This window comes from Plectropomus leopardus, chromosome 18, assembly GCF_026936395.1.
Source record: "Plectropomus leopardus strain MGB_pleo_1.0 chromosome 18, ASM2693639v1, whole genome shotgun sequence".
Lineage (NCBI taxonomy): Eukaryota > Metazoa > Chordata > Actinopteri > Perciformes > Serranidae > Plectropomus > Plectropomus leopardus.
This window is the reverse complement of record NC_142193.1, coordinates 1524475-1538610: the sequence shown is the minus strand read 5'-3', so window position 1 is coordinate 1538610 and position 14136 is coordinate 1524475. Positions and strand designations below refer to the sequence as shown.

General features: G+C 39.7%; 2 protein-coding genes across 3 annotated transcripts in view; both read right to left on the bottom strand.

The window, feature by feature from the left end:
* Positions 1-2519, bottom strand: part of prr12b (proline rich 12b) — a 47847-nt gene extending 45328 nt beyond the window's left edge. The window contains exon 1 of one of the 2 annotated variants that reach the window (XM_088091205.1): positions 1967-2519. In XM_088091205.1, the coding sequence (XP_087947331.1) occupies positions 1967-2049 (83 nt within the window). In that variant the 5' untranslated portion in view covers positions 2050-2519. The remainder of the gene's footprint in view (positions 1-1966) is intronic. The other variant, XM_088091206.1, reaches the window with a different exon arrangement.
* Positions 2520-2792: 273 nt separating this feature from the next.
* Positions 2793-10981, bottom strand: prrg2 (proline rich Gla (G-carboxyglutamic acid) 2). Its single transcript, XM_042505432.2, has 7 exons — positions 10772-10981; positions 10578-10674; positions 9440-9612; positions 8976-9009; positions 6833-6950; positions 5460-5603; positions 2793-3182 (listed from the first exon to the last, which is right to left on the bottom strand). Exons 2-7 carry the CDS (start codon positions 10660-10662, stop codon positions 3140-3142), a joined length of 597 nt encoding a protein of 198 aa, XP_042361366.1. The 5' UTR covers positions 10663-10674; positions 10772-10981; the 3' UTR covers positions 2793-3139.
* Positions 10982-14136: the final 3155 nt, after the last annotated feature.

Here is a 14136-nt window from a genome sequence, read left to right as displayed (position 1 = left end):
TCAACAAACCTTAAAGGGGAACACTGCCAAAAACAGGACTTCCAATATGTTATTTCCATGGCCTAGAAAAGTTTGATTATATCTGTGAACATGAGCTCCTCTCTCTCTCAAAGCCAAAAACCAGAGAAGGATGTCTCAAACTTGTGATGTAATCAAGTATGAAGTGTGAAGAATTAGCTTTATTCTATTGTGGAGTTCTGAGTTCTGAAAGAGAAAATGTTGCTGTCACCATTCACTGTCTGTGGAGCAGCTCAAGACTTTATACTTAGGTACAAAAATTTGAGTTTTAACACTTTAGCTCTTGGACCTGGGAGAGAGTTGTTCATGTTTGCTAATATCTTAGGCTGTCTTAGACCATAGGAAGAACGTGTATGATTTTTGAAATTGGGTGAAGTCCCCCTTTAAATGTACTGCAACCTGAGCTGGATGAGGCAAACCATGTACTACTGAAAGCAAGAACGTGCACAATTTAACTACAGCATCAGACATCACCTTCAGCCAGAGCAGGATGACACAATACAATCAACGTCTGTGCATTTTCATAATTTTTTTGTGTCTATGAGAATGAAAAGCACTATGCACACAACTCAATTTGCATTTGTGCATCTGCCTTCGTTTTAAAAATATACATTTAAAAAAAAAATAAATTACCCAATAATAATGAGAGAGCACAAGTAGCCCACAGTGAGGTCCAGAGATGGAAGCCTCTGAGTCTGACGGAAGACTGATGTGGTTGTCAAGGCGACCGCTAACGTGGAGCAAAGCTAACAGCAGCTAGCTAACGTTAGCATGGCTCGTTGCTGCGCTTCATTCCAGCACTAAACACTGACGTGTCAGCAAAACCCACTTCATTTGTCACCTATTAACAGTGTCATGACAGGTACGCCGAGCCACACGGCCAGAGGGTTGGAGTTCACTAGCATTTCTGACGGCCTTACCTGTCTTTGTGGATAGTTAATTAGCCTGTTTTGCTAGCGTTTGTTGCCTCGCGGAGCAGCCAGCTGAAGGGGGAAACAGGCTGCAGCTGCACACAGGCGCTCACTGTCTGTTATCCTGCTCACAGTAATGCAGCCTGACTGTCTGAGAGCTACATGTGTTAGTTACCTACAGAATAACGGATAACCTTAACGCCAGCGGTGCGTTGCAAGGCTTAACTTTAATTAGATTTCGGTGACAGTCAGGGCACGTCTGTCAGTCACGTGACATTATTGTAAAGTACTGTTTACTAATAAGGCAGAATGTCACCCCAACAAGTTCACCGGAGCTTCAGCCATATTTGAGACGTTTTTATGAATAAATCCATGCAGCTGCTGCAAGCAGAATCAGCCAGGGGAACAGTTTGCTTTCAGTTTGACCATCTCTGAATGATATAATACGAGCAGATCAAACAGATGAATCTGTGTTTGGCACATGATTTCATTCAGGTTGTGCTGTGGGATGCAGGAATGCAGGTTTGTTTGCATGTGCAGGATGACAGGCAGCAGCTCTCAGCATCACACTGCTTTCATTCCATTCGTAGCCAATTAGTACAGTAGCAATCACCCTTGCCAACCAACCTGCGACTGTCCCTGTCATGCATTTGTGAAGTCCAAAGACAAAGCTGCAGCGGAGACAATGCAGTGCTGGAACATACATGTGATCTTTCTTTCTTTTCTTCTTCTTCTTTTTTTTTTTTTTTTTAAAATAACACTCGGCTTCCAGCATCCCATCCCCCTACCTCTCTCCTCCCTGTATGTCCCCGTATCACTAACCTTCCATCGCATTCCATGCATTTTGGAGACAGCCCCCATGTCCCCCTCCTCCCCTCCCCCAAATGACAATAAGGCTGGCTGTACCTGAGCCTGGTGGCTGGAGCAGCAGCATGCAGCCCGGCTGAATGCAGAGGCAGCGCTGTGCCCGTGGCATTGTGTGATGCACCCACCACAGGAGCGGATGGGTGCCCATGCTTTTGGCCAGCGAAGCTTACCTTGCTTTGGCCGATCTGTCGTAACTCCATCCCGTCCCAGCCCCTAGATCTCCGAAGCCTGCAGCGGGATAATTCCTCTCCATGAAAGAAAGGACTGGATGAAGATGGACAGATAGTGAGGGGGAGGGGAGGGAGGAATGTCTTCTCTTCTCTGCGCTCGCTTCTGTTTATTTCTCCGCTTGACGAGCCTGTAGACTGGGAGGAATGGAGGGAGGAGAAGGAGCGAGGGGGGGAGGTGGAGGAGTAGGAGGAGGGGGGGTCACAGCAGCCAGGAGCACCTCCTCCCTCCTCTCTTCTCCCCATATATTTCACTGTCTATTGTCTCCTGTGTTAAGCTGACGGGTCGTAGAACAGATGCTCCGCGTTCTTTAGCAGTTTTTAATAAGCGACGCTGCGTTCACGGACTGATCCAGCGCGCACAGCTGCTCTGCTGCTGCTGCTCACACCGCAGCTCCGTTACTTTCGCTCATTTTGTTCACAAGACGCCATTTTTAAGAAGAATGACTGGGCTGGCGTTCATCCTCTCCTTCCCTCCCTCGCTCTCTCCCTTACGCACACACGCGCTCACACACACACACACACACACACACACACACACACACACACACACACACATTTTGTCATGCACAGCCGCGTAGTGTTGTGTAGTATTGTGGAGGACAGTTCAAATTGAGTCTGCTGAAGGAGCTCAGTTGTATGATACACAACAAACACACAAGTTGCATCATGTCAGAGATGATGTGCTGACATTCTCCACACTTCACACACGTCTCTCGACTGACTTCACAAGTTAGAATGGATGCATAAAATGACAGGAGTCATGTGCAATAGTTATGTAATTTATTATATAAAACATGTTTGGGTTTTCTTGAAGAACCAGTATCTTTATGAATTGACTGCCTGTTGTTGATCTGCTCAGAAATACCTCAGAAACACAACAGTTTGGCATACAGTGCAACCACAAAAACGAACCACACCCTCAGCTTTAAAGCATCACATCTGTCAGACTACTGGCCTGCCTATACACACTTCATACTGTCAGCAGTGTCCGTGGTGGGAATGTGTCAGAACTTCACTTATAAATACAGTATATAAAAAAAACATGCAATATTCAAAAGTTCACTCAAACCACCAGTGCCCATCAACCATAATGAAGAGGCTGTGCCAGCCCTCTCACTCGTTGTCTCCAGGATCAGCAGGCTCTGATGGCGCTCCCCTGTGGTCAAAGAGAGGAAAAATCTCTGTGAGCATGCTTACACTCAGCAGCACAGTCCATGGAGGTCCAACAGTGTGTTTTTTTCCTGGAAAGAGGCTTCAGAAAGAAAGGGCTGCAGCACCATGTGAACTACATCTTCAGTATCACTTTGATAATACATATGAAAGAGACAATGCATCTCAACCCACTGAATATAACAGAATTACATGAAAAGAGATGGGATGTGTAAAACAAGTACAATTTGTTTCAAATACAATTTGTTTTTTATATAATTGCTGATTAGCCTACTTAATCAGTGTAATATTTCATCTAATTGTTTTTGGTATGCTGAATTGCTTCGGCCTGCCTTTTGAAGAGGTTTTCAGGCTTTGCTTTCTAGAAGTTTCAGAAAGAGGCAACTTCTCATGAGGCTGGTTTCCATTACAGATTTACACAAAACTTGAGCGATATTTTTGAAATTTCGATAAAACATAACTGAGTGATGTTCTGCGACTTCTCCTCTGGTGATAACATTCCAAGAAACATGGTGATGGATGCTGAAAACATTAGCAGCTTTATTTCTATTGCAGCCACCACTAGCCGCCATTATTTCCAATTCAAGGCCACGTAGGCCTGTTATGGAGCCATAATTGAAAGGTAAGCTCCTTATATGCGGGAGTGGCCACGTATGAGGGATTTCTGGAAGGTGATAGTCCACAATTTCACAGATGAATTGTGGATTCAAAACTTCCAGATGATCCACTCAATTTTTGAAGAGTTGTGTGATGTAATAACAGCTCTTGTAGCTCCTGCTGCATCATGAGGGAGCCAGTTTCTACTGACAAGCACATAACCAAAGCATCATGTGACCTGTAGAAGCAAAAAAAAGTGTTTCCATTGCAGTTTTGCAAAATATGGCTTTTTCAAATCACCTGAAATAGCACCTGCGTAACAACCTTTATGTGATAAATGGGAGGGTTTTTTTCCAAAATTGACATGTTTCTGTTTGGCATATTTTATATTCGCATTTCTAAGTTGCGCAGTTAGAGGGTTAATGGAAACCCGCTTGCTGCATTTATGGATTCAAATATTCATCCACTTAGCTTTTGAAGAGTTATGCGATGCAATAACACCTCTTGTAGCGCCTGCTGCATCATGCCCGAGGGAGCCAGTTCCTACTGACAAGCACATCGTAAGGAAGGATAACTTAACCAAGGAGCTGATTGCTGATTTTAGAAAGAAGGAGGCAAAGACACACACCCCTGTCTACATCAGTGGAGCTGAGGTGGAGCAGGTGAACAGTTATAGGAACCTTGTAATTACCATCACTGAGGACCTGTCTTGGTTATCACACATCACCAGCCAGGTTAAAAAAGCACAGAAAAGGCTCTACTTCCCACGGAAACTTAGGAAGGCTAAATTCCAGAGTAAGGTCCTGACTGGAAACATCACAGACGTGGTTCGTGCACAGCCAAGGACAGGAAGGCTCTACAGCGGGTGATTAAAGCTGCCCAGAACATCACTGGTTCCCATCTACAGAGTATCAGTGACCTCGGTGAAGTGAGGCGTCTGCACAGAGCCCAAAGGATACTGAAAGACAGCAGCCACCCCAGCCACAGTCTGTTCACCCTGCTGCCATCTGAAAAAAGATACACAAGTATCTGCTGCAGAACCACCAGACTACAGAGCAGCTTCGTTCTCTGGGCTGTGAGACTCCTCAACTCCTCCTTCAACGCCAAAGAGATGTAGCGGGATTTAGGTCAACCTCAATTTCATTTCTTCTTAAACCCCGTTAAAGAAAAATGAAAATATATCCTTGTACCTTGTCACATAGCATCATGTGACCTAAAAAAGCCAAAAAAGCATTACCTTTGCAGTTTTGGGAAATATTACTTTTTTGAATCATCTGAAATACAACCTCATGCAAGTGCAAAAACTTTTTTGCAATAACGAGTTTTTTTTTTTAAAGTAACGTTCTTCCATTAGGTGTATTTTAGATCTGTAATTTCAGTTTGCACAATTTGATGGAAACCTATCTACTTTAAGTTCCATTTTGCAACATTCTTAGGGTCTATTCAACCCCTTCCATAGCATCCTGTTTAACTATGCAACAAGAGAAGTGGATCATATGGGTGAATCCTGTTCAGGAGGTTTGCCAGCTCAGCTGCCCCTGTTCATTAGGATTATGTAGTATTTAAAAACCAGAGATGTTTTAAAATCTTAACTTGTCTAGATCTTGGACCACCAGACACTTCAGGCCTATGTAAGGTGCACGTGCATACTGGAGCAAGTACATACCCAGAGTAAGGCGGTGGGGGGGCATCATGTTGCCCGCTGTGGTTCAGAGCCTCATTGTAGGAGGGTAGACCTGGGGCCATGATCCCAGACAGGGGCACTGTCTCTGGGGCAGGACGCCCATCTGCTGCCATCCTCACTGGAGCTCTGGACCAGCAAACAGAGAGTAGAATTAGACAGACCAGGTATGTTACTCTAATCAAGCCTATAGCTGGTATGAATATGCTCAGCGACTTTGCTGGCAAACATGTTGGATTTCCTGTTTTTATAGATTAATGTTGTGTACAAGTGGAAATGTTCACCAGATGGTGGTGCTAAAAAAAAGGTCAGGGTCAGGACTCCAGTCTCAAAGGACTACAGATCAGAAAAGCATCGGCTGTGTGGGTTATTATTACACTGCTAACATCAAGATCACAGAGTTGTTAGAATAGTTATACTGTGATCTGAAATGATCATTGATAGTGAAGTCTGTTTTGGGTTTTTTTTTTTCACGTGTAGCCAGGCATTCTGTATAGAGTTAACCCTCTGAAACCTTGATTGACATCATTTTTCTTGTGCTGTGTTCAGACCATTTCACAAGTATTTAAAAGGGCAATGAGCAACTTGGCAAGAAGTGTTCGGAAAGAAATAATTAGATTTTTGAAATTGTTATTATCAAAGCTAGGGGGAAAGGATCTTATCTTATACATTTAAAAAATATTCTACAGAAATAATTTTAAGCACATTTTTCTCAGTAATTTCTTTTTAAAAATAATTAGTCTTACTTTTTTGTCTCTTATTTTATTAATTTATTTATTTTAGGTAAAGTTCTTTTACTCTGTACTTTTTTTTTGTTAATTTTTTGGTAATTTCTTACTCGGTTACTTCTGCTTATGTTTTGAATGAAATTAAGCAAATTTGCTCAGTTTTAAAGGGTTAAAGGATTTGTTTGCCAGGCACATAAGAAACTGAATACTGAATTAATTTGTGAATGTATGAATATAGAATATTGAATAGGTGGCATAGATGATTACATTAGAATTAAATATAATAAAAGAAAAAAGTTTTTTTACACTGCTGGCTTCATGTCCAACAACTAAATTAGTAGAAGTCTATAATTCTATAATTGTCAGTCAAATTGTTTTCAAAAGACTCTCTTTGTTGGGCTTGACAAAAGGTCAGGGGTCACTAAAGCCCTTAGATACCATTATTTGATGACCATGACTATCCATAAAAAAAATCACAGCCAGCAGTGTTGGGATATGTTGGTCTGAGCTCAAGTGTTGTAAGGAAGGCCTGATGGAACAAAGTTACTATTTTATTTCACATTTCGAAGTTAATTGGGCAAAATCATTTCTCCGTAATTGTTCACATCAGAGTGACTCTACTGGGCTCACCTTTGTCCACCTTTGTTCTTGGCTTTGTAGCAGTAGATTCCCAGCACAGTGGCAATAACAGCAATGACTAGAAGAGCCAGGATCCCTGCCACCAGCCCTGACACATCCACTCTGGGTGCTTGTGCAAACAAACATCATTAACATCAAACCATTGCTTCTTCATAAAGTTCTCATACCAGTGAGCCAGCTCATCAGTCACCAGCAATGACTTCATGACTGTCTTCTGTTGGTCGGTTTTTGTCATCATTGAAACCTACAGTATAAATGTGTTACTGCAACAAATCCCTCCTTTCAATGCTCCATGCAGGACCAAATATTACACCTTCTGCACTTTGAACTCTGTACTGTCAGTACAAAGTTTGCTGCATTATTAAGCATGGATGGACTGCAGATATATTTTGACCATAACCTCATATTTGATTATAAAGTACAGCCTTCTTTAAAGGGTCTTGAGATATTACAAATGACCAAAAATACTCTTCTAGATATTGTGGTACCATTCCAACTCATCATTGGAATGGTACCACATCATTCCAAAGTCGTCACATATTGCTGCTTTGTCAGTGGACTTCTGCATCCACATATTACACTCTAGGTATCCTTCTGCAAGTACTGTTGACGTTTTGGGATGCAGCTACCAAAGCTGATATTTCATTAAAAGCACATGGTGGGATTACATTACAAAAGCACATGGTTATGTTTAGGCAACAAAAGCACATGACAACCAATGCCAGGACGTCAACAAAATCGCATGCTTAAGATTAGGCAACAAAAGCATGGATGGTTAGGTTTAGACAAAAAGGGCACATGGTTAGGTATAGAAAAAACATCCAATTAAGACAAGAACCAAACATTTTCACTCCAGGTTTAGTGGGCCTATCTACCCCCCTTCCACCTGCCCACAAGGGACCTTCGGTTCCATGTATTACGTCCCTACCAGTAGCACTTTAACCTGACGCTGTTCACGAACCGTTCTGTATAGCCAAGTCCTCAGCTGATGCCGCCCGAGAGAGTATCATACAGCCGTGATAGGTGGCTTTTGGCATTAGGGTCTTACGCTGAAATAACTGCAAAAGGGGTGACATTTGACAGTTTTGGAATTCGGACAGGTTGATTATTCTATAGCAAATCTAAGATTGCAGATTGTCCTCCACTGACAATCATGTGAGGATTTGGAGCTGTGGGCACTGTTTCAGTAGTAAGGACCACATTATTAGCAAGATATGTTCCAACAATTTACCAGTGAAAATGACCAATGTATGAGGCTTGGGTTGAGGATAACCTTAGAAGTGGTCCACCAGAAGAGTTCAACGTGCAATGGGGATAGTGAGATGGATTTAATGGCCTATTCATGACATGACTGGATGGAATTTTTTTTCATTTAGTGTAAGGCAGTAGTTTACTTCTCTGTGTGCTCATGACAATTGCATGTACTCTCTGTTCTGATGCAGATTGAAAGAGAGAATGAAAGGAAAGGGTTAAGTAGGTGTTTATGCCCAAACAGGCATGGTCGAGGTGGAGTCCTGCTCACTAACCCTGTGAAACCTGAAGCGACGACACTTTCAGATGCCTTTCACAAGTATTTTAACATTTTTACTGTGAGCCAATTATTGCAATTTCTTTATTAACATGGGAAAAAAAGACAATAAGCAGTTTGCTTGAAATGTTACACAAATGACAAGAAATTAGTTGATTAAGAAAATTATTTTTAAAAAGCTTGTGGAAAATATCTAAGAAACAATTCTATTTGTAATTATCATGATAACATTTTTTTAAGTTATTAAATTGACATAAGTTATTTCTTTGTTGCTGTTTTTTTTTTGTTTGTTTATTTATTTATGGTGGGGTTTTGCTTGTTTTCTTTTAAATAATAATCAGGTAATTTTTTGTACTTTTCACTAATTTCTTGTTAATTTTTGGTTAATTTCTTGTTGCTTAATTCTGCTAGAAAGCGTTAATAAAATCAGGGAGTGCACCTTTATCCAAGCAGATGTCAGAAAAAAATGTAATTCTAATTCTTACTTCTAATAATAATATTCACTATCATGATCATGTTCATTGTTAAGCATGTATTTTCTATTTGAAAGCAATAGCCTACATTTTGACTACAATAATGAATAAAATTCATCTTTAAAAGCCTTACCTCCACTGTCGTTGTAGTTGTTCCAAAATAAATCCTAAAAATTAAAGCAAAAGAAGATTTGATTTAGCAGCTTCATAAATAAAGAAAAAAGAAGCATCAAACTGCCACCACAAGACATTTCAGCCAATGTTTACATGCCTTTAAAGTCCTTTTCTCAAGTGATTTATATAGTATTTTTATCTATTTTTTTTAATGCAATTCACACAACAGGTTTCCTCAACTCCAAAATGAGAATGCAACAGTGCAGTGATAGTAATGTAAGGCATGCTAGGAACGCTTAGTGATATCTGGTTTCTTTGAAAAAAATCTCCTTGCTGTTGTCCTAGCTGTCACAAACATTCAGGTCACCCTCCCCAACCTGGACACTGAAGTCAGGTTTCTCCATTTCTGTATGGGCACATTAAAAAGGCTGTAGGATTCCAGATTAGTAGGCAACAGTAAAGACAATCAGCCAGCAGCTTTACCGTCTGGGTTTTGTCCTCAAACACCTCTCTGGCCTCCTCATAGGTACAAATCTCCTCCACACACTCTCTCTCCAGATTGTCAGCCACTATGATCTCAAAGTCCCAGCTGTTATAGAGCAATGAGCGTGACAGGAAGGAGGCTGCTGACTGCCCGTCTATCAACACTGGATCTCCTGCAGGACACACGCCAAACACACTCAGAGAGTAGCCTACACACCAAGTGACAACAGCAACACAATACCAATACAACCTGATACAGAAATACTATTCATAAACACTGTGGTGTGGGAATGAAAACTTCACACTATTTTTCAGTGTTGATTCAGCTAATATTCAGTGGTCACATGCAATGACATGTTTTGACCATTGCAGTGACATCATTTTTCTTGCTGCTTTCAAATGCCTTTCACATGTTCTTGACCTTTGAACCCTGAAAAAATTGGTGCAGTTTCTGTCAAAAACATGGAAAAAAGGCAATGAGCAAATATTTTTGTAAATTTAGAAAATTATATTTTAAAAAGTTAGGAAAATGTCTAGGGAAACCATATTCATAATTATTGTAATTACATTTTTAAAATTATTTTACTTATGTAATTCTTTTTCCACATCATTTTGTTGTTGGGGGCTGGGGGTTTGGGGGATCTTAGTTACTTTCTTTTTGAAATTTTCTTTTGTTTCTAACTTCTTTTTTTTTTTTTTACACAAATATCTTGCTATTTTTGAGGTCATTTCTTTTTTTGTTGCTAATTGCCTTCTTCCCATGTTTTTGAAAGAAATCAAGCCAGTTTTCTCAGTTTCAAATGATTAACTTTGTTTTATTATGCAAAAGTAACTAAGACAAATGAGTGTTGTTTTTTTAGTTCAAACTAAATGTTAACACAGAATATTGTCATATTAGTCATATTATATTAGTCACATGTCAGCCACACAGGTTGTATCGCATTTATCAGAGAAAATCTAATGGTTACATTGCCTCATATCTTATGATCCCATTTCAAATGTGAAGCTCACCTGTGACACTATAAAATGACAAGCTTTAATTATGATTTACAAAGGTCATGTCGGGACAGTTTTTTGGTGGTTGCCATTTGCCTTTGTGTGAACTGACCAACTGTCAGCGAGAAGAGGTGTGGTTTACCTGGAGCACGTCTGTAAATGACAGAGCAGTGGGCCAGCTGCAGCAGGAACAGCACGGGGATCCACAGCGCTGACGAGGCTGCCATTGCTGCAAAACACTACACAGAAAATAACAAGAAAGAGCCTGTGTGGAAATGGATCCAACACCTGTGGCCAGAGGCCTGAGTATGTCGAGGAAGAGCCTCCAACACTCACCTGTTTAACCTGCCTCCTCTCTTGTCTGCAGTTTGACCTGTCTTTTCAGAGCTTCCTGGGAGAAAAACAGCACTTCTTATTTTAGATCTTGAGAAGCAACAAGACACCAATAATCCTTCAGAGTAAACAACTTTATGCTGAGTCTTGTGTTGAAAGCGTCAAGACACAAATGGCCGTGCTGTTTTCCCAGAGAAACATCACATCATAAACCTGTTGGACAGCATACCAGCTGCAGGGAGGAACCTCCACTAACCTGTCTCTGTATGCTCGCTCCTCACTGGCTGTTTACCTGTTCTGATCAGCAGCTGAGATAACGAGAGAGTGTGTGTGAGTGTGTATGTGTGTGTGTGTGCATGCTCAGTGGAGAGTTGTATTACACTGCTTAGGGTGCTGTAATAGTGTAATACAACCTTTTTTTTTTCAAATTAGTTTTTCAAGAGATGCTGACTCATTTTTGGAGTCTAGTTTAAATCTTTGGGGCTGTTTGGGGCATTTTACGCACTTTCATTCTTTATTACATTCTATATTAGATTCTATATTTATTACTTTTGGCTGTGTTCATGCATTTGGTATATATTTTGACAAGATTGTGTGGAATTTGTTTTCTGTTAATTTTCAGCTCAGCTCCTACTTAAGTCTAAAATACACAGTGGAAACAATATTGTTACATCCATACTGTTGAGGTAAAAAAAATGCTCAAACAAAACCCATTCAAACTACAATTACTGACCCCACAGCCATCAAAACATAAGCATGCATTGTATTATTTCTGGGTGCCATTCTGGGCTTTTGCCCTGGAATTTGTCATTTTTACTGTTTTTTCCACCAGATAACATAATTTTTTACCATATTTGGCATATGGAGAAAAGACATGCTATTTCCTCTAGCTGTCAAAGTCAATGTTGCTGCAAATCATTGACATATTCCAGGCTTACATCATCAAAACAGTCTACTTAGCATGTAGTATATTGAAAATAATTCATTTTGGGGGAGGGGTTCATCTAAAAAGATAGTGGCATCATGACAAAAACCTGGCATTTAAATGGTTAAAATTTACTAAATTAATGAATATTTGATGCTTATGATTAGAACTGATGTTAGTTAACAAAAAAATCATTGAAAGTAGAAAATAAAGTATAATAATATTTAAAGCTTGATTTTGAAAAGCGCATTTTGTGACATGAGTGTGTGTAATATTAAAGCAGGCCCAAAGGATTAAAGTCCTCGAATTATCAGTTATTCAAATGATGTATGAGGAAACTGAACATACAGCTGGTTTAATAGAATGAAACCTGAACAATGAAAAGAAAAACCTTAATACAACATGCCATGCTATGCTGCCCATCTATTGTATGTGTTTACAAATTAATTAATATTTTTTATGAATGAATGAATGAAATATTTTCATGTCTGGACATTTACATGACCAATCCTTCATGGGATTATTCAGACACATTAACAGAAAAACATACCACAAATTCTGGTAAATTAACCCACCATTATCCAACAGCACAATACATGAATATATGAATATAGATGTTAAGATATAAAATGTTTTCTGTACTATTTAAAACCAGTGATTGACAGTAACAAAATACACTTACTTGTGTGTTGTACAGTTTTTGAGTATCTGTACTTTACTAGAGTATCTTTTTTTGTTTGTTTTTGTGAAACTTATTACTTTGACTCCAGTACATTTGAAAGACAAATATGGAGTTCAGTTCTTTCTTTCAAATGTTTTTTTTTTATTCATTGACAATATTAAATAAAACAGTAACTGTACAGAGACCGAGAGAAAAAAATAAGAGAAGAGACAATGAATAAAGAAAATAAACGAGACATGAAGGGGAAATATGGAAGAAAAGGTAAGTAAGGAATGGAAAAAGGAAGAAAGAGGAAAGAAGGAAGGAAAGAAGAAGAGGAAAAGAGGGAGGGGTAGCTACTCAGTAATAATTGTGGTGGGTTTCTCAAAAAATGAAAAGATGGGGCACCATCCTCTGCTGAAATTACTCTCTGATCCCCGGATGGTGTAACGAGCCAGTAAGGTAGTAAAAGCCAATACTTTCAGTTTAGTTTTTGGCAAGTCCAAATCTGGAGCAATGCTAAAAAGTGAGGATTTGGCCCAATTTGATGGTGAAAGGTCTCTGAAATAGTCTGACATAGTCTGAAAGACAGATGTCCAAAACTTAAGTAAAGAGGGACACGACCAGTACATGTGAAAAAGTGAGGCAGGTGCTCTGTTGCATTTCTGACATGTAGAGTCCGCATCCGGGTACATTCAAGCTAATTTGGTCTTTGATATATGGATACGATGGACAACTTTAAATTGCAAGAGTGCACACATAGAGGAGGAACATCTGATCAAGGATTAAATTCTATTTGTCATCAGTGAAAGTAGAATTGAGGTCCTGTTCCCCAAGTGGTTGTTGTAGCTGCCAATGAGGGGCAGTGCAATTCAGAGATAAGACTGTAAAGCTTGGACATGATACCTTTTGACACAGGGTTAACAGAGAGAGAAATACATCAACAGGATTAGCTGGAGGTTTCTGAGGAAAATTGGGTATTAAATGCTGTACATAACGTCTGACCTTTAAGAATCTCAAAAAATGAGTGGCGGCAATTCCAAAGTTTTCTGTCATTTGAGAAAAACTTGCAAAGTCATTTTCAGGGAATAGATCAGCAAAACATTTCAAGCCTTTTTTTGTGACAGATCTGAAATGCACCATCAGTCGTTGAAGGAACAAATAAATGATTTGCTGCAATTGGACTTCTAAGTGAAAAATTCTGCAGTCCAAAATTTTTCCTAAATTAAGTCCAAATTTGTAAAGACTGTTTTACAACTGAGCCACTGTTGGGAATAGAAGAAGCAAGTGGGAGTGCAGCACCTAAGAGTGCAGGTAAAGAGATTGGGCCACTAGGCTTTCTGTAACCGGGGATGTTTACCATTCCAGATATAAGATGAAATTAAAGAGTCAAGGGCTTTAAAAAACGATTTCAGAATCATAATAGGGAGGCACTGGAATAGATACAGGAATTTTGGAAGCAGTATCATTTTAACTGAGGTTATTCTGCCAATAAGGGACAAAGACAAAGGGGATCATGTAGATAAAACCTGTTTTGATTGATCAAATAGACTAAGAAAGTTTGATTTAAATACATTTTTAATTTCTCTGGTGACACACATCCTTACTAATTGGAAAAAGTTTGCTTTATTTAGATTAAGCTTATATCCTGAAAATCCCCTGAGAAGCTCTAATACTGAAAGTGCTTCTGATAAGGAAGTAGGTGGTTTTGAGACAAACAGAAGTTAATCATCCACATATAGCGAGCCCTTATGCTCGACACTTCCCCTCCAAATCCCCTGT